This window comes from Jaculus jaculus, chromosome 4, assembly GCF_020740685.1.
Source record: "Jaculus jaculus isolate mJacJac1 chromosome 4, mJacJac1.mat.Y.cur, whole genome shotgun sequence".
In the NCBI taxonomy this organism is placed as follows: Eukaryota; Metazoa; Chordata; class Mammalia; order Rodentia; family Dipodidae; genus Jaculus; species Jaculus jaculus.
In genome coordinates this window covers 19,720,781-19,746,588 of record NC_059105.1, presented here as the reverse complement: position 1 = coordinate 19,746,588, position 25,808 = coordinate 19,720,781, and the positions used below count along the sequence as shown (strand labels likewise).

Genomic DNA, 25,808 nt, shown 5'->3' with positions numbered 1-25,808 from the left:
GCTGGAGGAAGTTTTTATGCAGCACAATGTGGCAGAAAAGAAGGAAATTTAGGGAAGCTTCTGTCACCGTGGCAATGAGGTGACGCCACACAGCATTTAGGGATGGTGCCAATGGGCAGAAGTGTCTGAGGGAATTCTGGAGAAGCCCAGTAGAGACTTAAAAACATATTTTCTTTTCAACAAGGATGGGACAAAGGTCAGGTCTATGTCTGTGTGGAAATAGTATCTTATTATCATCTGTCATGAAATGTTTTTAGAAATGAAAGTGAAATTTGTGTGTCTTGTCCCCTGGTGACAAATGATTTGTAACAGCAGTGTCGAATGGAATAAAATACCATGGAGCCTTATGAAAATGATAGCTCTGCCTCATCTTGGCTTTAGAGTGCCATCAACTGGGAGCCAATTCACTGAAATTAGTGACTGGCCAGTTTGATGACTGCTCAATTTGTCAAAGACACCATTTGTCAAATTTAGCAAATGCACTGCCGTGCTTTTAAGAGCCTCTCAAGGCAAAGTTGAATTTGATTACTGATGAGGAAAAAGGTTCTTTTCTGAATATTAACTAAGGTAAGATTGATCCAGCCACTGAGAGACTGACAAGAGACGCTTGAAACTTCCACAGGTGCATGAAAACCCAAAAAGCACAGGCTGCAAAACCGGTGGGTGTGAATGTCTTTCCAGCCAACGTGTGACCCTTTGTGCGTGAGGAATTTGTCTGGGCTCCTCCTGACTTCCCTTAGATGCTTTGGAACGCTTTCCCACCCCAAGCTTTAAGCATTTAAATATTCTTGCTAATTCCTCAAGTGGCACATCAGACTTTCTTGTTCACTTCAAACAATGAAAGATTAGTTCTGTTTGGAGTTCATTTTAAGGTTAATGAAATTAAAAGATGTAAAGTCAAAAGAATCAAAAATAATCAGAATTTTTACCAGTGAAGTTATTCAATGAATTAAACATTGGAAAATTGAAGCTCTCATGAATCATCTTCCTTAAAAATTGCTGCTGCCGGAAACCTTGAGCCATCATCACCCACGCAGAAAAGCACAGCCTGATTGATTGCTTGTTGGTGTTTGCCGTGCTTTGGATGTCCTGGCAGCAGCCACCAGGAAGAGCTGCAGCAGAAGCCTAAGGGGCCAGCTCCCGAGCACGTGAGGAAGAGTGGGCGTGGCCTCCGCCCGCCTTCTGCCTTCCCAGAGCCAGTGGCCTCAAATTAACTTCAGTTAGAAAACAGAACAGGGACTGGAGAGGTGACTTAGTGGCTAAGCCACTTGCCTGCACAGCCAAAGGACCCAGGTTCAAATCCCCAGGACCCACGTAAGCCAGAAGCACAAGGCGACACATGTGTCTGGAGTTCATTTGCAGTGGCCGAAGGCCCTGACGTGTTCATATGCTCGCTCTCTATCTGCCTTTCTCTCTCTCTCTCTCTCTCTCTCACCCCACACTCTCTCAAATAAATGACTAAAAAAATTTATTTTTCGAGGTAAGGTCTCACACTAGCTCAGGCTGACCTGGAATTCACTGTGTAGTCTCAGGGTGGCTTTGAACTCTCAACAATCCTCCTACCCCTCTGCCTCCCAAGTGCTGGGATTAAAGGCATGTGCCACCATGTCTGGCAAAAAAAAGTAAATAAATAAAAATTAAAAAAAAAAACAGAACAGGCTGGGGGTGTGTGTGTCTGTAGCTTATTGGTAGAGCATTTACCTGGCGTAAAACCCAGTACCTCTCTACACACAAATTACAGCCCAGCTTCTATAAAAACAAGAGCTGCAAACAATCACAGAGCTTTCTGAGCTACAGCCACAGTCCAATTACTGCTAGTGCAGCAGAGACATCTGAGGAGACAGGTGAGCCCAGGGTCACTCTAATAGGCACGTTCTCTTGCTGTGGCCACCCTGTCCCCCCAGGCACCATTTATCCACTGTCTGATATACCATGTAGCTCCTGCCATCCCGCCTCCACTGACTGCCAGTACCCAGGGGCCTCTGTTACCCGTGAAGCTCTTTGCAGAGCAGCGAGGTCAGCTTCTTCAAGTGAGGAAGGTTGCTGGAGCCTGTCTTCAGGAAGTCAGAGTCCAGGGTGAGCTGATTGCTCAAATAGTCTTGGATGGCTTTCAGATGTTCTTCTGGAAGCCTGGAAAATGCAAAGGAGAAAAAGAAACCTGCTTCACCTGCTCCTTTTGGCCATCACCAGTCACACCAACCATGACAAGTTAACCATTCAGAGTTTCTGAGTGAGATTTGCTCCTGCTTGAGACCAGTGCCAAGGTCTCCTGGGTGGTTCTACAGAGGCGGAAGGGTAGACCAGAGCAACTCAGTGAAGGAGTGATTCTCTTGGGATGAACAATTTTGGGTGCTGTGGGAAGGAAGTGATAGGGCTGGGGATGGAGGTGATTGACCTTTAAAGGGGAGACAGAGGGCCGAAGATGTGGCTCAGTGGTTAAGGGTGCTTGCTTATAGAGCCTGATGGCCTGGGTTCAATTCCTTAGTACCCATGGAAAGCCACATGCACAAAATGGTGCATGTGTGTAGAGTTCCTTTTCAGTAGCAGGAGGCCCGGGCATGTCCATTCTCTTTCTATCTGCCTCTTTCTCTTTCTCTCTCTCTCTCTTTCAAATTGGTAAATCAAATTTTTTTTTAACAAGAAGGGGTGCTAGAGAGATGGTTTAGTGGTTAAGGCACTTGTCTGCAAAGCCCAAGGACCAACTTTGATTCCCCAGGACCCACGTAAGCCAGATGCACAAGATAGTGCACGCATCATTTGCAGTGTCTGGAGGCCCTGGTGCATCCAGTTCTACCTGTCCCCCTCTTAGATAAATAAATAAATATAAACATAATAAATAAAGAAAGAAGGGACTGGGCTTAGTGGCTCACGCCTGTAATCCCAGCACTCGAGAGGCAGAGGTACAAGGATCTCTGTGAGTTGAAGGCCCCCCTGAGACTACATAGTGAATTCCATCCAGGTCAGCCTGGGCTAGAGTGAGACTCTACCTTGAAAAACCAGAAACAAAAAATAAGGAAGAAAGAAAGAAAGGAAGGAAGACAGACGAGAAGGAAGAACCCTATTTTCCTTTCTCATTCAGCCGGAGTCCAAGGGGCTAGGAAGACCATCCGGTCTGCAGATAACAGGTAGCTTTGGCCCTCATGCCAAGTCCAAATTCTCAGTCAGAAGCTACCTAGACACCACATTGTAGAAGGTTTGAAGTCACCCCGGGCTTTGTGGTAAAGTCTCTGTGTGATGAGCTCCCCGTTTTGTTTGCTGGGGGTAGTTTGAGAAAGGGGTTTCTCTCTGTCTAGCCTTGAACTCTGTGGTGTTGCTTCGGCCTTACTAGTACTGGCAGCTCCTGGCGTCTTTGTGCTGTTTGCCAACGAGCTCCACGGCCCTCGCTGTTCAGAGGTTGCTACAGGATGGTGACTGTCGCTGTCAGTGGAACTAAACACCCATTGTTTCATCTCCTGAGATTTCCATTTCCCCCAGGCATGGACGTTAAGTGCAGTAAACTCTACACAGTGTCTAGGATGTCATGCTCAGGAAATATCTGACTATCATGGGAACTAAGGCTCAGAAGTCCCCCCAGACAGAAAGCTGCTGGGAGATGAGATGTGGCGTTCTTACCACATCTTGGGTGACCACAGTGGTAGGATCCAGCCTGGGCACTGTCTTTTGATAGATCAGTATATGTTCCATCTTTTTTTTTTTTTTAATTAAAGGGACTGGGCTGGGGCTTAAGAGATGGCTTAAGAGTTAAGGCACTTGCCTGCAGAGCCAAAGGACCTCGGTTCAATTCTCCAGGACCCACATAAACCAGATGCACAAGGTGGCACATGTGTCTGGAGTTCATTTGCAGTGGCTGGAGGCCCTGGCGTGCCCATTCTCAATCTCTCTATCTACCTCTTTCCCTCTCTCAAATAAATAAATAGATACATAATTTTTTTGTTTATTTTTATTTATTTGAAAGCGACGGACAGAGAGATAGAGGCAGATAGAGAGAGAGACAGAATGGGCATGCCAGGGCCTCTGGCCACTGCAAACAAACTCCAGATGCGTGCGCCCCCTTGTGCATCTGGCTAACGTGGGTCCTGGAGAATCGAGCCTTGAACTGGGGTCCTTAGGCCTCACAGGCAAGCGTTTAACCGCTAAGCCATCTCTCCAGCCTAAATAAATACATAAAATTTTAAGAAAGGGACTGGGCCAGGTCAGGGATGGCAAAGTGGAGGCACCTGGACAGATACCATCGGGTCCCACATCCCCAGCCCTGTCACTGACCACACAGACAAGCTGGGCATGGTGGTGCGTGGCTATCATGCCAGCACTAGTAAGGCTGAAGCAACCCAGTGTGCCCAGAGAAGAGCTGGTAGGTGTATCTAGGTGGCAATGTCAGCAGCTGGTATTTCCGTGTCTCTTCAGGTGTCCCCTTTGTGTGGCCAAGATAGAGGGCAGGTGACTGACCTGGTGGCTTCAAGTTCATCTTCCCAGTTGAGGATGCAGCTCCAGCCCCATGATTATTATCTTTTGCGGAGCTGGGGGAACTTGTCTCTCAACTCCCCCCAAATGATTTACTTTTTTTTTTTTTTTTTTGGTTTTTCGAGGTAGGGTCTCTCTCTAGTCCAGGCTGACCTGGAACTCACCATGTAGTCTCAAGGTGGCCTTGAACTCACGGTGAACCTCCTACCTCTGCCTCCCGAGTGCTGGGATTAAAGGCGTGCACCACCACGCCCGGCATCAGGCTAAAGTGGGTCCTGGGGAATTGAACCTGGGTCCTTTGGCTTTGCAGGCAAGTGTCTTAACTGCTAAGCCATCCCTCCAGCCCTGCTTTGCTTGTTGATGATTAGTGTATGGAAAGGAAGGTGTTCTAATGAATCGATTCGTCCAGCACACGAATTAGATGTGATTGTCTTCTCTAAGTCAGGCAGTCAATGTACGGGGCTCTAGAGACACGCATGGGCCTAGCAGGACACCCTATTACTGCTACTGCCACCACCCCGCCCTGGAGACGGGGATGCAAAGCTCCCTGATCTGTAAGGCAACGAGCTCCGCTCTCCAGTGTGCCATCTTCTGCAGACCATCTTCCCCAGAACTAGGAGACAACATCAGCAAGCTGGCGAAGTGCAGGCTTCATGTGGGGTCAGATCCTGGAACCCAGGGTCAAACCCTGGAGGAGAAGTGTGAAGTACTAGAATGATGGCACCTCAGACTTCATGTGACCACAAAGAAGTGTCATGCTGACCAGATGACACTGTCCAGACCATCCCCTAGAGACAGTGCTCTGGCCTCTTCCCGAGGGAGCAGGGAGGCCGCAAGCTGCTTATGGGTCTAGATCAGGTCCAGACTGGCTCCCCCTGGCAAGTTTATAGAGGTCTCGCTGATAAATTTTATAGTGCAGGATCTCTCCTGCTCAGGCTGTGTGCTCAGGTCTGTGGAGGTGTTTCTGATAGACAGTCAGGCTGTGTTTAACTTCTGGAAAATTCATCAAGGGACTAAGGATATATTTCTCTAGAATTCTGGAGCAGAGCTGTGGTAGAGAACATCATTCCAGAGCCCACTCCCACCACATGACTGGGCTTGGGAGAGACAGGCACTGGGGTAAGGCCGTCAATGCCAGGGAGGCCAGAGGTGCCTTTGCCAGCTTGTTTCCTTCAGGTCCAACATGAGGAGGTGGACGTGTTGCACAGTCCCCTGACCTAAGGTGGACGGGCCTGCCAAGAGGGAGCACGGACACGTGTGTCAGCCTGCACCTGTGTGCCTGGGCAGCTCCATCTCGCGTTACGACATCAGGAGGGTCCCTAGGAGCAGCAACCCTGGCTTCAGACAAGGAAGAAGGATTCCAAGGACCTGGTGACCCGCAGAGCTGAGAGGAGGTCTCCCAGGCAAAGTGGACAGAAATTTGTTAGCCTTGTCAGGGCTGAGTCTGGTGAGTTAGGGACAAGCTTCCATTTATTTATTCAAGATCTCTCTCCCTTTCTCTAGTCTCTCAAGTTTTGGGCATCAGAGCACACAGGGCAAGCTCAGGGCTCTCTTGGCCCTTGGCTTCTAGTTGGATGGGCAGAGAAAGACTGACGGTGGCCGGGGAGGGAGAGACGCACGTCTGGCATCTTGGACCCAGGTCGCAGCACTGAGCAGCTCCTGCTATGCCCTCCTCCCACCCGACCTCTATAAAATTTCCATGTTAAATGCTTCTGACTTGGTTCTTGTTTGTTGGAGGCAAGGGCTCACTCTATAGTCCAGCTGGACTGAATCCAGTGATTCTCCTGCCTCAGCCTCCCAAGGGCCATCACACCTGGCAGAGCTCTGACTTAAACGTACTCTGTTTCCTTCCGTGTCCGTGTTTGGTATCAAGGAGCTGTGTCTGCGGCTGGGGGGTTAAGGGCGATCATGGGGGCAAGAAGTGAACACAGAAGTTGAGACCCTCTAAGGTATGCGGAATGTAGTGTAGGGGCCAGGGACTCTCCTCCCGCTTGAAGCAAGCTCCTCCCACATGCGACTCATGACTCTGGATGTGACCAATTGACCTCATGCCAGCTCCGAGGACACTCAGGTCAGCAGGGACAAAAATGGTCAGTGCACAATGACAGCTCTAGCCTATTTGTGTCTGCATGTTTCCAACCCTGGAGGCCAACTTGTCTCCTCTTGCTCAGCCTGGGCTGCCTGATCTCCTCCACCACGTGGCCTCAGGGACCATGTACTGCCTGGCCTCCTGCTTTTGGAGGCCAGCCTTTCCCCTACCAACTTATGGCCCTCTTGTGAATAATGCCATTTATCTCTGTGCTCTCTACTAAAGAAGCCCCAAATCTGTGGTCTCCTTGTGGGGTCCAACAGGAATCAGGAGCGGTGGTGGTGAGAGTACTGGACACTTGTGCTGGACTTCCTGGGCCCTGGGGCCCCTCCCTTTTGAGCCCCGGGGTGTGCCTGTGAAAGGAAGTGGTTCCTCGCACTACACTGATGGAATGCAGAACACCAAGCAAGCCTAACCTCTTAGGTGAGCAGCCGTGGCCGTGGAAAATGCTTGAGGACTATTGGTGACTAGGACAGGAGAGGTGCTGTCTGATCACAGAGTGACAGTGACTTTTCTAAACATAAAACAATTAAAAATTATGTATTTATTGGAGAGAGAGACAAAAAGAAAGAGGCAGATAGAGAGAGAATGGGTGCACCAGGGTCTACTTCCACTGCAAATGAATTCCAGACACATGCACCACTTTGTGCATTTGATTTTAAGCTGGTATTAGGGAATCGAGACTGGGCCGTTAGACTTTGCAAGCAAGCACCTTTAACTGCTGAGCCATCTCTCCAACCCAGCATAAAGCAATGTTCTTTTCAAGACAGTTTCATGTATCCAAGGCTGGCCTGGAATTCCCTATGTAATGCAGGATGGCTTTGAACTTCTGATCCTTCTGCCTCTACTTCTGGCGGGCTGGGATTTCAGGCACACGCCACCAGGGGCACCACCGGAGCTTCCCACAGGGCAGGCGAACACTCAGCCCACCAAACCCTGTCTGTCCCCAGCTCACAGTGACTTTGCCCTCACCACGAGAATGCCTGAGACGCTTCTGAAGGACCCAAAACTTGTCATGTAAAATCATCCCCAAAACGCTTAAAGAGCATGCAACAAATGAGAAGACAGAGTTTTCCCCCATAAAGATGATGACAAAGGGTTAATATATAAGGAGATCATAAAACTTGGAAAGAAAACCATTAAAGCCCACATAGAAAAATAAGCAAACAACCATTTGGGCTTGTGGGGCAGGTGGGGGACAGGGCAATTAACATAGAAACTGTCTTTCAATCTTGCCATTTTTAGAAATTATTTATGAGAGAGAGAGAGAGACAATGAGAATGGGGGAACACACCAAGTCCTTCTGTGGCTACAAACTCCAGATGCATGTGCTACTGTGTGTGTCTGGCTTTACGTGGGTACTAGGGAATTGAACCCAGGCTAGCAGAGTTTGCAAGCAAGCACTTTTAACTGCTGAGCCATCTCCCCAGCCCCCAATATTGGTATTAATGCAATAAATAGAAATGAAGACAATTTCCTTTGCACAGGAATAAAACCATCATCCCCAAGGGCTGAAAGCCAGCATGCTCCTCAGTATTTGAGCCTGGGTATGCCTGAGTACTGGGCGCTGGGCACGGACCAACCTCCCAGGTGACCCTTCAGGTGGGGACTCACCCACTGGTATCCATGTTCTGCAGCCGCTGAAAGAGTGTCTCCGAAAGACTGGGCCGGCTGACCTCGGGGGCTCGGGGGCTCTCCGCTGCCAGAGGAAGCTCTTTGGCCTCACAGAGCCCAGCAGTCGTGGGGATGTTTCTGGGCGGCAGCTCCGGTGGGGACATGGTATTTTCTGCACATGAAATGAATGTCGTTGGTGAGGATGCTGTGTGTGTAATTCCTCTGCAGCCCTGTGAGGTCCTGGGCTATGCCTGTCTGAAAAGGTTTCTCCTCATGTCCTTGTAGGTTTTCCTGACCAGACAGGGAGCCTCTTGCAGAAGACCTGGTTTCACGATCCTTCAGTTTGGGGCCTCACTCCATGTCAGTCCCACTGCAAAACTCAACAAACACCTACTGGCGTCAGGTGGCCCCAGCAGGTCCCAGGGGCAGGGGGACCTGCAGAGCTGCTGACCTTGGACAGACCATAGCATCCTGGCAGCAGGACGGCTGGTCTGGATTTCAGGGAGCAAGGCAAGTGTGTCATGCGGACCAGGTAGAAGTCAGTCTCCAGAGTGGAACCAAGGGCCTAGAGAAGTACCAAGGCCAGGGAGTCAGGCCCAGCCAATTGCCTCCTCTTCTTGACTTGACCTCTCTCTCTGCACTTTCTCTCAAGCCTCAGACTTCCTTTCTCTTTTGCTTAGACCGTCTGTGACAAATTTAGAAAGAAAGTGGGGGGGGGGGTGTCTCCCTCTATTCAGAGACCTGAAATGTTAAATTCTTGAATTTGACCCAATGTGACCTTTGTTCAACCCTTTGAATTTCTTTCAATGTATACCACAAAAAGGCAAAGGTCACTGAGTCCAGGGCTCCCTGGCCAGCCCTCCCCACCCCTAGCGACCACTCTGGCCAGCCACAGCCCCCCTTCTCTCTCCAGGTGGGACCTGACTTCCTCTTTCATGAACAAGCCCTTCACTTCCTCTCTCCCTTGGGTCCTGAAGACAGTTCGGAGCCCTGGCAACCGCATACCCTTGAAGAAACCCTGAGTCAGATCAGACACCTTCTGGGGGCCGAATGTCACTTTGTTCCAGGGTCTGATCAATCACGGGGAGCTTCATTTTGGGGAAGTGGAGCCTGGGGTCATGAGACTGGGGTTCTCTATGCAGCCTTACAGGAAGTCTGGCTGGGGGCATAGTTTGTTCCTGACAGCAGCATCTCAGGCCATAGCTGGCAGGAGAGCTTGCCCAGAGGAAGGTAAAGTGTAGAGGGCACGTCTGCAGGAAAGTTTCTTCCAGGTCAAGGCCAAGGCCATCGTGTGACCTGAGGTCCCTGGAGACAGCTGGGACACGTGTGAGTGACATGGACTCACACGTGGCTATGTCAGCTGTGACTTTGGCTATAGCCACAGCTGGACCTTCCTGACCCTGTTCATTCAAACCAGGAGGTAAGGAGGGAAGTGACCTGTTTGAGTCCACTTTGGCCTTCATGGAGCTGAGGTCCTTGCTACCCCTCCAGGGCTGGTGAGGTGGCTGTCCAGTCTGCCCTCTGACAGGGTGCCTAAGCTCAGTAACCATGACAAGGGGGTCTCAAGGGAGGCAGGAAGCAGGTTGCAGGTGACTCATGCCAGCCTATAGGAATGGGAAATAGGGTGCCCTGCATGTATCTAGCAGATGTGCACCAGGGACAAGCAGGCAGGAACCTCAGCGTTGGCAGTCTAAGGGAGCCTGTGGGAAGAAACCTCACCCACTGATAGGCTCAGGCAAATGTCTTGTGGACTTCCGTTGGGAAGGAACCTTCCAGAGAAGAGGTGTGCCCCACCACACAGCTTTTGTTCTGCACAATTGTCTCCCTGGGACTTTCTCTGTGGGTATTCTCCTCCATTGTAGAAAGGGCTGTTTGTGCCTCACAAGACTTTTGAAGCTACATTTTTTTCCCACAGATTTTTAAGAGCTGTATCTTTTTTTTTTTTAAAGAGCCATATTCTTGTCTCATTCCTCCCCTCCCCTCTCGTCATACACTTTAAAGACCTGCTAGGGTCTCACTATTTTTTTTTGTTGTTGTTGTTGTTTTGTTTTTGTTTTTTGAGGTAGGGTCTCACTCTGGCCCAGGCTGACCTGGAATTCACTATGTAGTCTCAGGGTGACCTCGAACTCACGGCGTTCCTCCTACTTCTGCCTCCCGAGTGCTGGGATTTCAAGTTGCATGCACCTGGCTTCGTTCCCCCACCTTTTTTGTTTATTTGTTTGTGTACAGGTGCATGTGTGTGAGTGCATGTGTACACATATGTACAGGTACATGCATGTCAGTGCATGGGTACATGTGTGCACATGTGTGTGGAGGCCACAGAACAACCTTCAGGATCCATCTATCTTTGGTGAGACAGGGTCTCTCCCCCCTGGAGCCCCCTTGTCTCCTTCTCCCTAGCGCTGAGATGACAAGCCCACCATGTTTGCGTGAGCACTGTGGACCAAACTCATGCTTGCCTTGCACCTTGCTGACTGAACTACCCCACAGCCCTTTGTAGCCCTTTTCAACAACGATATGTGAAGAAATAACCTTTCTAATCCTTCCACATAGGTGTACCAACTTCCTGAGCTGTCCTCACCACAAAAACGATGGCAGCTGTATTTATTGAACGCTGGCCGTATACTGGCTCTAGGCACTGTATTTGTGCACTCACTTGATCCCTGTGACATCGTGAGAGGCAGATGTCACGCCAACTGTACTCTCCCTTTCACAGAAGCTAAGGAACTCCCCCAAAGACACAAAGGCAGTAGGCTGGAGAGCAGGGACCAGTTGGCCTGGATCTGACCCCAGAGCCTGTGTCCCCAACTAACCACCACCCTGCCCAACCTCTCCAATCCCAGACGGACCCTCTAACCCACAGGCGCTTGTGGGGTAGGAGGGCAAGGTCCCAGAGAATGCCCCTCTCCCCTTCCTACCCGTGTCCTCCTCCGCCTCGTCCACTGCGTCCTCCTCCTCCAGCGGTACGGGGTACTGCAGATGGGTCACCAGCCCCATGTTTTCCTTCTTGTAAAACTCAATGAGCTGGTCCAACTTCGTGAAGAACCTCATGGGGACACCTTCGGAGGCCTGAGGACAGAAGCCCCAGACAGAGCACATTTCAGCTGACTAGAATGTCACCTAGCCACAAAGGCCACCTGCAGCAGGGACCAAAGAGTCTGGGAGTGACTGTGATCCAGAAAAAGCCTGGGTCCTCCACCCACGCCTCCCATCCTGTAACCCACAGCTCCCCAAGGTCCTTTGTAAAGGCGCAAGTAGGGACAGTTTAAAGACTGGCCTCTTTTTTTCAGCCTAATTAAAAAAAAAAAAACTTTATTTTCATAAGTATTTTGCTATACAAATAGTATATTCTCATATACTATTATTCACAATTAGAAAATTTATAGGTTCTCTACAAAAAGAAATCATCTATAATCCCATAGCCCCAAGAGATCTGTTTTCAATAATTTGTGTTTTCCTGGGGGGGGGTGCTGGGGTGAGGTGGGGGTAGGGAGAGTTACTATTTTTTTCCCTCACAAATTCCATTTCTAAAAATTATTTACTTTATTTTGGGTGTTGAGGACTGAATCCCAGCTTGCACCTGCAAACCACAGCCCCAACCACGGGCAGATGCTCCCAGCTCCAGATGGTTTACCTATTTATTTTTATGGTGCTGGGGAGTCAGACCAAGGGCCTCACACGTGCTGAACAAGTGTTCTACCACTGAGTTATGGTCCCAGCTTTGCTTCTGTTTGTTTACTTGTTTATTTGAAACAGGGTTTTGCTATGTAGCTCTGGCTGACCTGGAACTCACTATGTAGTCCAGGCTGGCCTCAGACTCATGGCAATCCTCCTGCCTCCACCTTCTAAGTGCTGGGATTACAGGTGTAACCATCATGTCTGGATGCACTGTCTTCTTCTTCTTCTTCTTCTTCTTCTTTTTTTTTTTTTTTTTTTTTTTACAAAAACTTACATATTTTATTTGCAAGCAGGGACAGAGAGAGAAAGAGAGAGAGAGAGAGAGAGAGAGAGAGAGAGAGAGAGAATAAGTGCATGAGGGTCTCTGCAAATGAATTCCAGATGTGTGTGTCATTTTGTGCACCTGGTTTTACATGGCTGCTGGGGAATCAAACCCTGGTCATTAGGCTTTGCAGTCAAGTACCTTAATCACTGAGCCATTTCTCCAGCCCAACTCCTGTCATCTTACTAGCTTGAGGTCTTGGGACAGGGGCAGGGCAAAGGCTGGGCCTCGTGGCTCCAGGATCACAGGTGAATGGGACCAAGTCAGACATCAGGACCAGGACCCATAGATCCCAGACCTATCCCCGAGCCTGGCCCCGGCTGATAGAATCCAGATTGTACACATAACAGCCTTCTGCATGAACACACCTGTGAGACATTCACCTGGGACTCAGATTGTCCACCTGGGCTCTCCATGTCTCCTCATCTCTCTCCAAAGCGTACTTGTGGGCAGATGCACTGCACACATGCAAATCTATACATAGGGTCTCTCTCTCTCTCTCTCACTCTCTGTTGTATGGCTCAAGCTGTTTGAGTAAATAAAGATTAACAAGAGTCTGTTTCTTCTTTTTCCATAATTTCCCTTGTTTTTCCAGAGCCCCACATTGAGCAGTCTCTTTCAAGCATCATTAAACACAGAACACCTGGGCTGCAGCGACAGCCAGGATTCCCCAAGAGCTCCTTCGGTAGGTTCAAAAGCAAGCAAGAACAGAATAACAAAAATAATTTGACAAGATGCAAGACCTGTGAACTCAATTCAGTGAAAGCAGTTCCACCCTGTCAAAGAACTTACGGCTAATGGATGACATGCTGTGAGGTATATGGAAAGGGCTGCGAGAATATCCAAAGAAAGTTAAGGTGGACTGACTCATGCTCAATTTGGAGAGGGAGTCTCAGTTGGGAGGTTGTCTGAGGCGCATATACATGAAAGTACATGTGACTTGGGGGTTTAGGAGGCTCCAGTGCTGAGATGCACACTGTTTTATTTAACATTAAAACGCTGAAACCCCAACTATGTGACTGTATGGAACACAGACATGTTTACCCTCAGAGATATGAAACATGAAGAAAAAGCAACAATGAATGAATATGATGTGTACTGAGCAAGCAGAGAGGCTGCCTGGCAATGGGAGATGCTTAACAGCTAGCAGTGCCCTGGGTTACTACCCTGGTCAGGACGGCAGGTAGGAATTTGGAGCCAGGAGGAAAGATGGCTGGGGGACCTTTTGTGGGCTCGAGACTAGGGATACAGAGAAACAGTGGGGAGGAGGGAGCAGCTCCTCCTCCTGTAGCCATCCTGAAGGTGGGACCTTTTCAACTAGGTCAAAATGTGAACAAGCACGTTGTCATATGCACTGATCAGAGTCCTGGCAGGAAGTAGATGTCATATTAAACCGAAGTTTGGGGAGAATTTCGTAGGAAGAAGGGTGGTAGAGCCCCAGAGCTAGTGGCAGAGAGGAGTTACTTAGCCTAAGGGAGGACAGGACTAGAACACAGGGAAGGCACCCAGGAGAAGTGAAGGCCTCTGGGTGGGGTCCACAGCATCTCACAGGGACAGAGTAAGATCAGTAGGTCCTCTCCCTCCTCCCGCTCTCCCGTCATCCTGCTGGGGCTCCCACTGGCCAAATCCAGTGGGAAGCCGGGGGGTTGGGGGTGAATGATATGCAGGCAAGCAGAAAATGAGCAGTGGGAAAGCAGGCCTGTGTGTGGCATGGGCTATGAGGCTCAGGCCAGGAGGGCACTGGCCACATTTCCCACCAGCGACAATTGGCCCTGGGTTCTTAACGTCCAGGGTGCCAGACTTTGTTCCCCATTCTGCAGTACCAGCTTCCTGAAAAGAGGTATGCAGTCATTTTGAAACTGAGAAAGGACCCTGAAATCCCCACGTTAGCTGTGCGCTGCTAATATGATCCCCGAGTTATTTACAGACTCCCCAGGAAGTGTTGCCCACAGACAGTGGGATTCCTGTTCTGCCGACTCTCCGGCTTGCCATGGACGAGTTCTTCCTCTCTTTAGTCGATAACTAGAGCAGGTGATGGCTTGATTTGGGCAAACACACACACACACACACAAAATGAACATGAGCATTTTCTATGGTTTTTGTTGTGGCTACCTTCACATTGTTGGCAAAGAGTACCTGACCAAAAGCAGCTTGTGGGAGGACAATGTTTATTTTGTCTTGAAGACTCAAGGGAAGCTCCACGATGGCAGGGGAAATCGTGGCATGAGCAGAGGGTGGACATCACCTCCTGGCCAACACCAGTTGAACAACAGTGGTAGGAGAGCACCAAACTCTGGCAAGAGGGGAAGCTGGCTATAACACCCGGAAGCCCACCCCAACATACCTCCAACAAGGTTCCAGTTCCCAAGCTGCAATGAGCTGGAAATCAAGCACTCAGAGCACATAAGTCTGTGGAGGATGCCCGAATCAAACCACCACAGCTTTTATTTTTTAATTTAATTCTTGTGGTGCCAGGAATAGAACTGGAAACCTTGCATGTGCTAGGCAAACACTTCCACCGACCTCTGTCCTTAGTCCAGGCATGTTCTACCTTATTATTTATTTATTTGAGAAAGAGAGAGAGAGAGAGAGGAGAGAGGGAGAAAAAGAGAAAGAGAAAGAGAGTCAGGGCTTCTTGCCATCGTAAATGAACTCCAGACACACATACCACTTTGTGCATCTGGCTTTACATGAGTACTGGGGAGTCGGATCTGGGCCTGCAGGGTTTGCAAGCAAGTACCTTTACCCACTGAGCAATCCCTGCAACCCAAGCTTATCCTACTTTAAGTAAATAAGCTTGTGAACTGGGGGTCCCAGGCACAGGGCAGACCCCCCTTGGGATTTGCTTGATAACAGACTAGACATTACTGTATGTTCAGAATCAAAAGTCACCCAGAAAATAAAAATGAGGTAGGGGCTAGTTCTGACTGTGAAACCAAATGCCAATCTCATCTCTTGCCTGCTATTAATATCACGAGGTCAGATGGAAAGATGGCTTGGTGGTTAAGGCACTTGCTGACAAAGCCAAAGTGCCCAGGTTCGATTCCTCAGGACCCACATAAGCCAGATGCACAATGGGGCACATGCATCTGGAGTTTGTTTGCAGTGGCTGGAAGACCTGGTACACCCATATTCTCTCTCTCTCCCCCTCTTTCTCTCTGTCAAACAAATAAATAAAAATACAAATAAAAATTTTAAAAACTAAATAAAACTCTAGAGGTCTATGCAGAGTATCCAGAAAGATCATTTCTACAAGCCTCTGAAGTCAGCAATCCAAGGAGCTCAGCTCAGAATGAACAGCGCATCCAGTCTCAGGTTATATTTTTGTGCCTGCCTCCTCCACAGGCTCTTAAACCGCTGGGGGAAAAAGACCTTGTTAGGCTCAGTCCTACAGTCCCCAAGTCTCCTTCCTGAGTGGAAAGGTTTGACACATAATGACAGGCCTGCCAATGTTCCAGGAGAGGCACATGTGGCACAAAATAGACCTCACTGTTGAAGGGATAGAGGAAGGCAGAGAGGCGCATTTGTCAGCTGTGCCTTCACCCAGCGTCCTTTGGGTCCCCATACACACAAGGAAGGAATATTCTTGAAGGTGCAAAGCTAGGGACAAGGTTCCACCCACAGCCTTAGTGGTCAAGGAAGAGGAGGCTGCTGGGTTCTCTGAGACAAAGGACAGATGGTATCAAGACTGTGGGCTGCTCCTCCAGATACAGGCCTGAGGCTGACTCACCGGACACCTTCTGGGGGAGGAAGAGCCATGGCCAGGCTGCAGCTTCCTAGGCTGTGACTCTAACTGCAGCACCCTCTCCTCTGCCACCCCTGAATGCAGAACTGAAATGGGAGCAGCGCAGGGGAGGAAGCCGGACATGGCCAAGCAGGGAGCGGGGGCACCGGGCAGTCACTCTTGAAGGTTCCGCCAGCTCTCATTTGAGATGAAAGGCGTACCCAGAGCCGGACCTCAGGAGGTGGAGGCAGGAGGATTCCTAGTACAGATGCATCCTCGGCTACGTAGCACGTTCGAGGCCAGTGTGGGTTACACGACACCCTTGCCTCAGAGAATGAAGGAAATTTTATAAATGATGGCAAACTGTAGGAGTGGAAAGAAGCCAACCCAAAAATCCTCGCTCATGGTCCTGCTGTACGAAAGCATTTTGTTCAAGTTCTGTGAGAAAGCCAGTGGAGGGGACTTAAGCCGGGGGTGGGGGTGGGGTGTGATAAGAGACACTTGGCTTTTGGAAAGAGGCGGATGGGGTGGCTGCTGGTACAATTTCTGCTTCCCACACAGAGACCCCTGGCCTGTAGACCCCTGGGAAGATGGTGATGGTGAGGTCGGTGCGTACTAGCTTCAGCCCTGGTTGAGGGGGCTGTACTGAGCCTCAGATACAGCCCACAGGGAAGGCAGAGAGTACTGCCGGCCGGGGAGGGCTCAAGGCACTGTGGAACTTGGCTGTCCAGGACTGGTCTTTGCATTCTGGAACCTTCTAGAATAGTTTTTCGCCCACTGGGTTATTTCTGCTTTGAGCTACTCAGCAGGACATGCACTGGGCCGCCCTGTCTGCCCCTTCTGTGTGGTTTTCAATGTGGGTGGGACCATGCTTTCTGAGCCCGCCTGTGCCCTCTCCCATCTCTGCATCTCCTACTAGGTTTTTCTTAACCATTAACAGCCTTCTCTTGCCCTAACCCCTTCTTAAGAATCACAGGCTCAGTGAGGGTGAAGACAGGGGAGACAGAGAGATCAGGGTCTCTGTGGCCTGGACAATGTTTGGATTTTTTTTTCTTTCTTTCTGAGAATGAGTTGAGAGAGCTGGGGTGTGTAGTAGGTATGTGGCGTGATAAGGTTGAAAATTATTTTCTTAATGTTTTGCATGTGTATCTGTGTGCACACATCTATGTCTACTTTTATACGTGTGAGGCCACGTGTGTTAGGGGGACGTTTGTGCACATGAATGTGCATGTGTGTGGAGGCCGGGGCACAACCTCACGTGTTACCCTCCAGAGCACCATGCACCTCTTTGTGCGACAGGGTCTCTCCTTGGCCTGGAGCTCACACTTAGACTACACGGGCTGGCTGGCCAGTAAGCTGCAGGGATTGCCCCTGTCTCCACACCCCAGCGCCTGGATTACAGGCTTGTGCCACCACGCCCGGCACTTTGTGGGTTCTGAGGATCAAACTCAGGTCCTCATGCTCGCAAGGCAAGCATTTTATCCACTGAGCTGTTCCTCCCCCGCGCCGCCTTTTATTTACTTTTACGATATAAGATCTCACTGTATAGCCCAGGCTGTATTTAAATGCATTGTCCTCCTGAGTGCTGGGATTACAGCATTGCCACCATACCCAGCCAGACGGACACTGTAATACCACTTAGACTTCAATGTATAGCAAGTGTCAATGCTGAGGACCCCTTCCTCCATGGTGGTTCTTGAATTAAGGAGGGGCGGTAGAGGAAGGAGGGAGAGGCAGGGATAGAGCCAGGGCAGGGACAGCTGTACCTCTTACCAACACACCAAGAGGTCTGGTCAATGAGAGGAACCCAAGGAGGGTGCCACCCGCATCTCTGGCTTCAGAAACTTGGTTTGTATCAGTGCCAGCTAAGAGGTGGGCAGGATGGGGGAGGGGAGCTCAGGTTGGGAAGATTTTCTGAGGCCTTTTTGACTCAGGAATCCCTCTTTAGCCATAAGCTCTAGAATGGTACCTCCACTAGGGAACCCTGCTTAAAAGATAGCTTGCTCTCCCTCTTCTCTCCATTTCTTGTTGTTTGTTTTGTTTAATTTCTTTTGATTACTTATTTACCAGAGACAAAGAGAGGGAGAGAGAGAATGAGAATGGGTGCGCTGGGGCCTCTAGCCACTGCAAACGAACTCCAGACGCATGCACCACCTTGTGCATCTGGCTTAAGTGGAACTGGAGAATGGAACCGGGGTCCTTAGGCTTTACAGGCATGTGCCTTAACCGCTAAGCCATCTCTCCAGCCCCTGTTTTGTTTCATTTTTGAGGCAGAATCTCACTATGTAGTCCAGGCTCACCCTGAACTTGAGATCCTCCTGCCTTAGCCTCCCAAGTTCTGGGATTACAAGTATGGCCAACATTCCTGGGCTCCTTTTTCTCTTTTTGTTAGAATGTTTCACTGGTGCCCTGCCTTTAGAGTAGCCAGAGCCAGCTGCTGAGGCTGGGGTCTGGTGTCTGGTTGGGATGCAGAAAGGAACAAAGCTAGTGGAGGCCGAGGTTGAGAAATGGCCAGAGCTTGTAGCCACTGGGGGTGGCCAGGCCAGAGGGGCCAGCGGCATGAGAGACTGGAGCTAGTAGGAAATAAGCAAGTCATTCAGTTCGTGGGGAAGAGTCCAGTTCAGACTATCACTGTTAGAGGAAGGAGCTGCAAGTACAACGCAGTGGAGAGCTAAGGGAACTCTAACTTTGGATTCAAGTTGGAAGAAACAGTGTGAACTCAGTGTTCCTTTTTTTTCTTCAGTTTTTCGAGGTAGGGTCTTACTCTAGCCCAGGCTGACCTGGGATTCACTATGGAGTCTCAGGGTGGCCTCGAACTCTCAGCGATCCTCCTACCTCTGTCTCCCAAGTGCTGGGATTAAAGGCGTGCGCCACCACGCCCGGCTTGAACTCAGCGTTCTTAATGTGAAGGTAAACCAGGCATGAGGTGAATGCACACGCACGTCTTTTCTGCCCCTGCCTGCTGAGAGAGGCTCTGGTGGCAGCGCCACTCTGCAGGGACGAACAGACCTAACGTCCAGATCTTGGCTGCTAAACACTCGTCACCGGAAAGTCCCAGGGCTTCTTGTAGAAGAAATGGCCTATTGTAGCGTCCCTATAAACTCTGCAGTATCTGTGGCCCTAAAGCAGCAAAGAAATGCTTGAAACATGATGACAATTCCTCTAAAAAAAAGCCAGAAGCTTACTGAAAGGACAGGGGGAGGGAGAAGTAGGCATAATGCGGACATCAGAATGAATAACGAAATCAGCCATGATCCATCCAGCACAAAGAGTTTGTGAGCCTATTCCAACATCAACAAAAGAAGGGAAAAATCACTTCAGGTGGAGTGCCATCTAATAACTGTTGAAGGAATGATAGACAGAAGCAGTCAGTGTTTGGAAGCACATTTATGAAATGCATGTGTGTTTGACATTTATGAGCCCAACCATCCCTGACTGCTACATTGTTTTGAGCCAACCAAACAACAGGTAACAACAGCATGCGACAGCTATATTGTAGTTAAGTTGAATTATATTTTATATCTTTTAGTTTTGAGGGGGTGGGGTTCAAGGTAGGTTCTCACTCTAATACAGGCTGACCCAGACTCATTCTGTACTGACAGGCTGGCCTCAAATTCACAGTAATCCTCCCACCTCTGTCTCTTGAGTGCTAGGGTTAAAGGTGTGTGTCACCATGCCCAGCTATATTTAAAAAAAAAAATTTTTTTTTCAAGGTAGTGTCTCGCTCTAGCCTGGAATCACTATGTAGTCTCAGGGTGGCCTTGAACTCACAATGATCCTCCTACCTCTGCTCCCAAGTGCTGGGATTAAAGGCGTGCGCCACCACACCCAGCTGTATTTTAATTTTATACATTTTTAAATCTTAATTCTTGCAGTGGTTGGTGGGGATCAAATGTAGGGCTTTACATATATTAGGCACTAGGCCCCTGAGTTTTGCTCCCTAGTGTATTTATTACTCTATTGTTTGTTTATTATTTTAAAAATAGGGCTGGAGAGATGGCTTAGCGGTTAAGAACTTGCCTGTGAAGCCTAAGGACCCCGGTTTGAGGCTCAATTCCCCAGGACCCACCTCATCCAGATGAGCAAGGGGACGCACGCATCTGGAGTTCGGTTGCAGTGGCTGGAGGCCCTGGCACGCCCATTCATTCTCAATCTCTCTCTCTCTCTGCCTCTTTCTCTGTCTGTCACTCTCAAATAAATAAATAAAAATGATTAAAAAATATTTCATTAAAAATATTTTTATTTTTACTTATTAATTTGAGAGAGAGAGGGAGAGAGAATGGATGCATCAGGGCCTCCAGCCATTGCAAATGAACTCCAGATGCATGCGCCCCCCCTTGTGCATCTGGCTTATGTGGGTCCTGGGGAATTGAACTCAGTCCTTGTTAGTTTATTATTTAAGACAGGGTCTTACTATGTAGCGTAGGCTTGCCTCAAACTTGAGTTCCTCCTGCTTCAGCCTCTCAAGTGGTGGGACTACAAGCGTGTATCACCACGCACACCTTCAGTTACTTTTTGAAAACAGGGTCTCATGTAGTCCAGGCTCTCCTGGAGCTTGCATGCTTCCTTGTGTGTGTGAGATCCTAGATTCAATCCACAGGACTAGAAGTCAGGGATGGAGGAAGGAAGGGAAACAATGAAGGCCTTGAATGAATAACAGTTATTAATTTAAAGGGAAAAACATCTGTAGTGATCTTACAAAGAGGAAACCTGGCAGACACCATCTTAACCCCATGCTCAAAGTTCACCCATCAATATTAGGGTAAAGTGACCCCGTGTGCCTCCTGGGACAAGGCACAGGCCCAGCATTACTGCTGGGGAGTCCTGCTGAAAATGCAAAGCCAGATTCAGTCATGAAGAAACTCCTGGAAACACCAAATCAAGAGGCAATTTCTGGCCAGACAAAGGGTCACACACCTTTTTTAAAAATTGTTTTTGTTCATTTTTTATTTATTTATTTGAGAGTGACAAAGAGAGAGAGAGAGAGAGAGGCAGATATATATATAGAGAGAGAATGGGTGCGCCAGGGCTTCCAGCCATTGTAAATGAACTCCAGAAGCATGTGCCCCCTTGTGCATCTGGTTAATGTGGGTCCTGGAGAATCAAGCCTCGAACTGGGGTCCTTAGGCTTCACAGGCAAGTGCTTAGTGCTAAGCCATCTCTCCAGCCCAGTGTCAGACATCTTTAACCCCAATACTTGAGAGTTAGGAGGATTATTGTGAGTTTGAGGGCAGCCTGAGACTACATAGTGAATTCCAGGTTAGCCTGGGCTGCAGTGAGACCCTATCTCAAAAAAAAAAAATTTATAAAAATATCAAAGTCAGGAAAAAGAAAACACAAGGCACTATGCCCAATTCAAGGTCACTAAAGGGATATGACTGTGATATATCACATGTAATTCTAGATTGGACATTGGCCTTGAAGAAGGAAACTTAGATGCAATTTACATAAATATATGAATAGTACATTTTTATATTGCTGTGGGAGAAAATTTGAATGGTGCTTCAGGATTGGACGATGGTATTTTATCAGCACTACCTTCCTGATCTTGATGGCTAGATGGGCTATGGAGGAGAGTTCTTAATGGCTTAGGATGAGCTCCTCGAAGCCTTAGGAATAAAGGGGTATTTCCAGGAACTTATTCCCCAGTGATTCAGAAAAATAGCTATAGTGAGGGGCTGGGGAGAGGCAACCCAGCAGGTTAAAGGCATTTGCTTGTGGGAAAATAGCAACAGTAATAAGAAAAAACATGATCCCCTAAAACATGGGACAGAGTGAGTGGGTGAGTGGATGGAATACAGGATTCTTTGTACTAGTTTTTTCTGGGGGGGAGGGGGTTTCAAGGCAGGGTCTCACTCTAGCCCAGGCTGACCTGGAATTCTCTATGGAGTCTCAGGGTGGCCTCAAACTCATGGTGATCCTCCTACCTCTGCCTCCCAAGTGCTGGGATTAAAGGCGTGCGCCACCACGACCGGCTGTACTAGTCTTTTTAAAAATTATTTTTATTTATTTATTTTAGAGAAAGAGGTACACAGAGAGAAAATGGGCACATCAGGGCATCCAGCCATTGCAAATGAACTCCAGAGGCATGCGCCACCTTGTGTATCTGGCTTATGTGGGTACTGGGGAATGGAACCTGGGTCCTTTGGTTTTGTAAGCAAGCACCTTAACCACTAAGCAATCCCTCCAGCCCCTTTGTACTATTCTTAAATCGGGGCTTGGAAGTTCATTCAGTGGTTAAGGCATTTGCTGCAAAGCCTGATGGCCTGGGTTTGATTCCCCAGTACCCACATAAAGCCAGACATAGAAAATTACCCTTGCATTTGGAGTTCATTTGCAGTGGTCAGACACCCATTCTTGTGCACTCTCTCTCTCTCTGTTATTTTTCTGCTTACAAGTAAAATAAAGTAAATAAAAATACTTTGAAAATGTTTCTAATTCAAATTACTTTCAAAATAAAAAATTCTAAAAAAAAAAAAGACAGCCTGGCTGGAAATGGTCTGTCTTGTTGGTTACATGCAAACACTGTTTTGTTTTGTGGTTTTTTTTTTTTTTTTTTTTTTTTTTTTTTTTTGGCTACACACAGTGATAAAAAGGTCCTTAGCATGAGCTTATGTAACCTAGCTCATTTAATTAGCATGCACATTTGCTGGCATGCACATTACTGCACACGTGTATACACAGGAGAGAGCTTTCAAAGGATCTTGTCTAAAAGTGCCAAGGTTTTGGGTTTTCGTTTTTTTTTTTAAACACAGAAAACCATTCTCTGCAGCTACCCTGGAAACATCTACAGTGCTCTGTTAAGCACAGTAATATAAATGCACCAAGGATATAACACAACCCCAGGGAATCTGGTGGCGCCGCGTGAGTGGATGGAGGTGAGGGGGTGACAGCCCAAGGCAGGCGTCTGGAAAGTGCAGGTTACTTTCTCACTTGCAGAATTGTTGGGATTGCCCAAGGGAGGAAGGACTGCGTCCTCGTCAGCATAAGTGTTGGGCTGGGGCTGGAGAATCAAGGTGTCATGGACAACTGTCGGGGGTGGTGGAGCCAGGTCCCACCATTCAGGAGCAAGGAGTGGAGCGAGAGAAGGCCAGGCAGAGCAGGCAGAGAACTGGGAGTCCGTGTGGACAGTGGACAGTGGACAAGGCTCTCTTCTCCCCCAGACCCTGTGGGCTTGAATCAGTTTCTGGGCCACAGGTGGATGGCATGGAGCCTTGCGCTGGGCTGTGCGCTCTCTGTGCCCTGGGCTGGGACAGGGACTTCAGTGTTCCTGAGAGGGCCAGTGGGAGCATCTTCAGGTGGTCTTGCCCATGGGAGACCCGCACAGTAGGAGCTGACAGAGAGGAAGGACTGTGGAGCGGCTCTTTTGGGATGTCTCAGAACTCTCCCAGGGAGCTTCCGAGAAGGCCCATTTCTGGCCCCCTGGGCAGGCTGCAGGGAACTTGAGTGGCCATAGCTCATGGTGGTGGCTGGCTGCATGGGTTCATGGGACTTGGGGCATTGTGAGCTATGACTGGCACATGGAGGGGAGGCATAGAGGCAGGAGGAGAACACAGGCTCCCCAGGCCCTAGGAGCTTTTTTTTTTTTTTTTTGCCTGTTATCAGTTTTTTTTAAATTAATTAATTAATTTAGTTGAGAGAGCAAGAGAGAAAGGGTGGGGGAGAGAGAGGGAGAGAATGGGCATGCCAGGACCTCCAGCCACTGCAAATGAACTCCAGATACATGTGCCACCCTGTGCATCTGGCTTATGTGGGGAATCGAACATAGGTCCTTTGGCTTTTCAGACAAATGCCTTAACCACTAAGCAATCTCTCCAGCCCTGTCCTTAGTTTTTGAATTAGAGCCTGGACTGGCCCCATCTTCAGCCACCTGGGACAGAAGTTGGGCTCTTGGGGGGCTAAAAGTAAGAAGAGTGGGCTGTCATTTGCTTCTCTGGGCCCAGTCCTGTCTTGGCTAGCCTACCCTGTGTCAGAATTCTCAATGCACAGATCTAGGGAACTTGAAAACCACTGTCAGGCTCCCTGAAAGTAGCACATGTGCCGAAGGGCCAGATACATAGCTCTCCAGGAGAAGTATGAAGTTCAACATGGACTGCTAAGCTTGCCCCGGCCCCACCCCACAGGGCGAGCCAGCAAACATCATTGCTCCTGCCTCATGTACCCAAGGAACACCAAGCTGCTCAAGTCTGGTCATCCTGCCACTGGTACCGGCAGGCGTGGGTTCTGCCTTGTCCCCAGCCAGCACTTTGGGTTCTTTCTCTTCCTTATTGCAACCAGCTCCCACTCCATAAAGCTGGGCTCATTAGCTTTTCACTTGTCCTTTTGGGATGACTTCCTGGGAAGACTTGGCATGGGCTGTGCCAGCACCCTTAGCAGTCTCTGTACTGTGTCTCAATCCACCCCTGTTGTTTGATTCTCAGAGCTAAAGTCTAGGCTGATCTGGCAGGTTCCTAATCTTTATTTTTAACTTTTTTTTTTTTTTTTTTTTTTTTGAGGTAGGGTCTCACTCTAGCCCAGACTGACCTGGAATTCACTATGTAGTCTCAGGGTGGCCTCGAACTCATGGTGATCCTCCTACCTCTGCCTCCCAAGTGCTGGGATTAAAGGCATGTGCCACCATGCCTGGCTCCTAATCTTCCGTGTAGATAGAGGCAGATGTTGACATTGACGTGGACTTGTTAGTTTTTAATCACCCATGGGCTCTGCTCCCCACTAGGATGCTGAGATCATATGGCCCCCGAATCTCTGCCCTTCACTCTCTCATATCTGTGCCATGGGAGTAAGTCCCAGGTTTTCTCAGAGGCTTAAGCAGTTTCGAGAGCACATCTATGAAGTACTTTGAACTCCTTGCATCAAAGGAGCTTCAGGCAAGGGGATAGAAAAGTGACAACCCTGGCTGGTACTGAAATGACAGCTCTAGATGCTTTGTGTGGCATTTCTGGCAGTGTCACTGTGCTAAGAACAAGGGGACCAGGGACGGCATTGCTCTCAGTCAGCATGTGGGCTGGGTATTTCTGCAGAGGCACCCTCATGGAGGAGCCCCAGGTCCACAGTGAGGACCCTGGGTGTGATGGTTAATCTTGGTTGTCAACTTGATGGGATTCAGAGTCACAGTGGGAACAAACCTCCGGGATGTCTGTGAGAAAGCTTCTAGATTGGGTTAATTGAGAAGGGAGGACCCACTAAATGTGGGCAGGGCCATTTCATGGGCTGAGGTCTCACTGAACAAAAGAGATCAAAAGATCTAAGCATCCACACTCATCGTTCTCTGCTTCCTGACTTTAGATGCCATGTCACCAGCTGCCTCCCTCCCCTGCCACCATGACTTCCCCACCATGATGGGCTGTACCCTTAAACTGTGAGCCAGAATAAATCCCTCCTTCCTGAAGTTGCTTTTTTTTTCTTGTCACAATTTTTATTAGCATTTTCCATGATTATAAAAAATATCCCATGGTAATACCCTCCCTCCCCCCACACACACTTTAATTTTTTTTTCAATTTTTATTTATTCATTTGAGAGAGATAGAGAGAGAAAGAGAGAGAGAGAGAGAGAGAGAGAGAGAGAGAGAGAGAGAGAGAGAGAGAGAAGGTGTGCCAGGGCCTCCAGCCACTGCAAACGAACTCCAGACGCGTGCGCCCCCTTGTGCATCTGGCTAACGTGGGTCCTGGGGAATCGAGCCTCGAACCGGGGTCCTTAGGCTTCACAGGCAAGCGCTTAACTGCTAAGCCATCTCTCCAGCCCTGAAGTTGCTTTTGTTGGGTATTTTATCTTAGTGACAAGAGAAGTAACTAGCACATTGGGACTAGATGGGTGTCTTGTCACTGGAGTCACAGCTGACAACTAGACGCTTTGCTTCATACCAGCATCCCAGGAAGGCCACCATTCCGAGGGCTCATGTGAGACAGGGGGCTGCGGCAGA

At 48.9% G+C, this 25,808-nt stretch overlaps 1 protein-coding gene across 1 annotated transcript in view; it reads right to left on the bottom strand.

Annotated features, from left to right (window-relative positions):
• Inpp5d (inositol polyphosphate-5-phosphatase D) overlaps positions 1–25,808 on the bottom strand; it is a 128,544-nt gene that overhangs the window by 60,032 nt on the left and 42,704 nt on the right. Inside the window, exons 3-5 of the mRNA XM_045148158.1 lie at positions 11,083–11,233; positions 8,165–8,336; positions 1,990–2,130 (exon numbers count right to left, since the gene is read on the bottom strand). Coding sequence (XP_045004093.1) covers positions 1,990–2,130; positions 8,165–8,336; positions 11,083–11,233 — 464 coding nt within the window. The remainder of the gene's footprint in view (positions 1–1,989; positions 2,131–8,164; positions 8,337–11,082; positions 11,234–25,808) is intronic.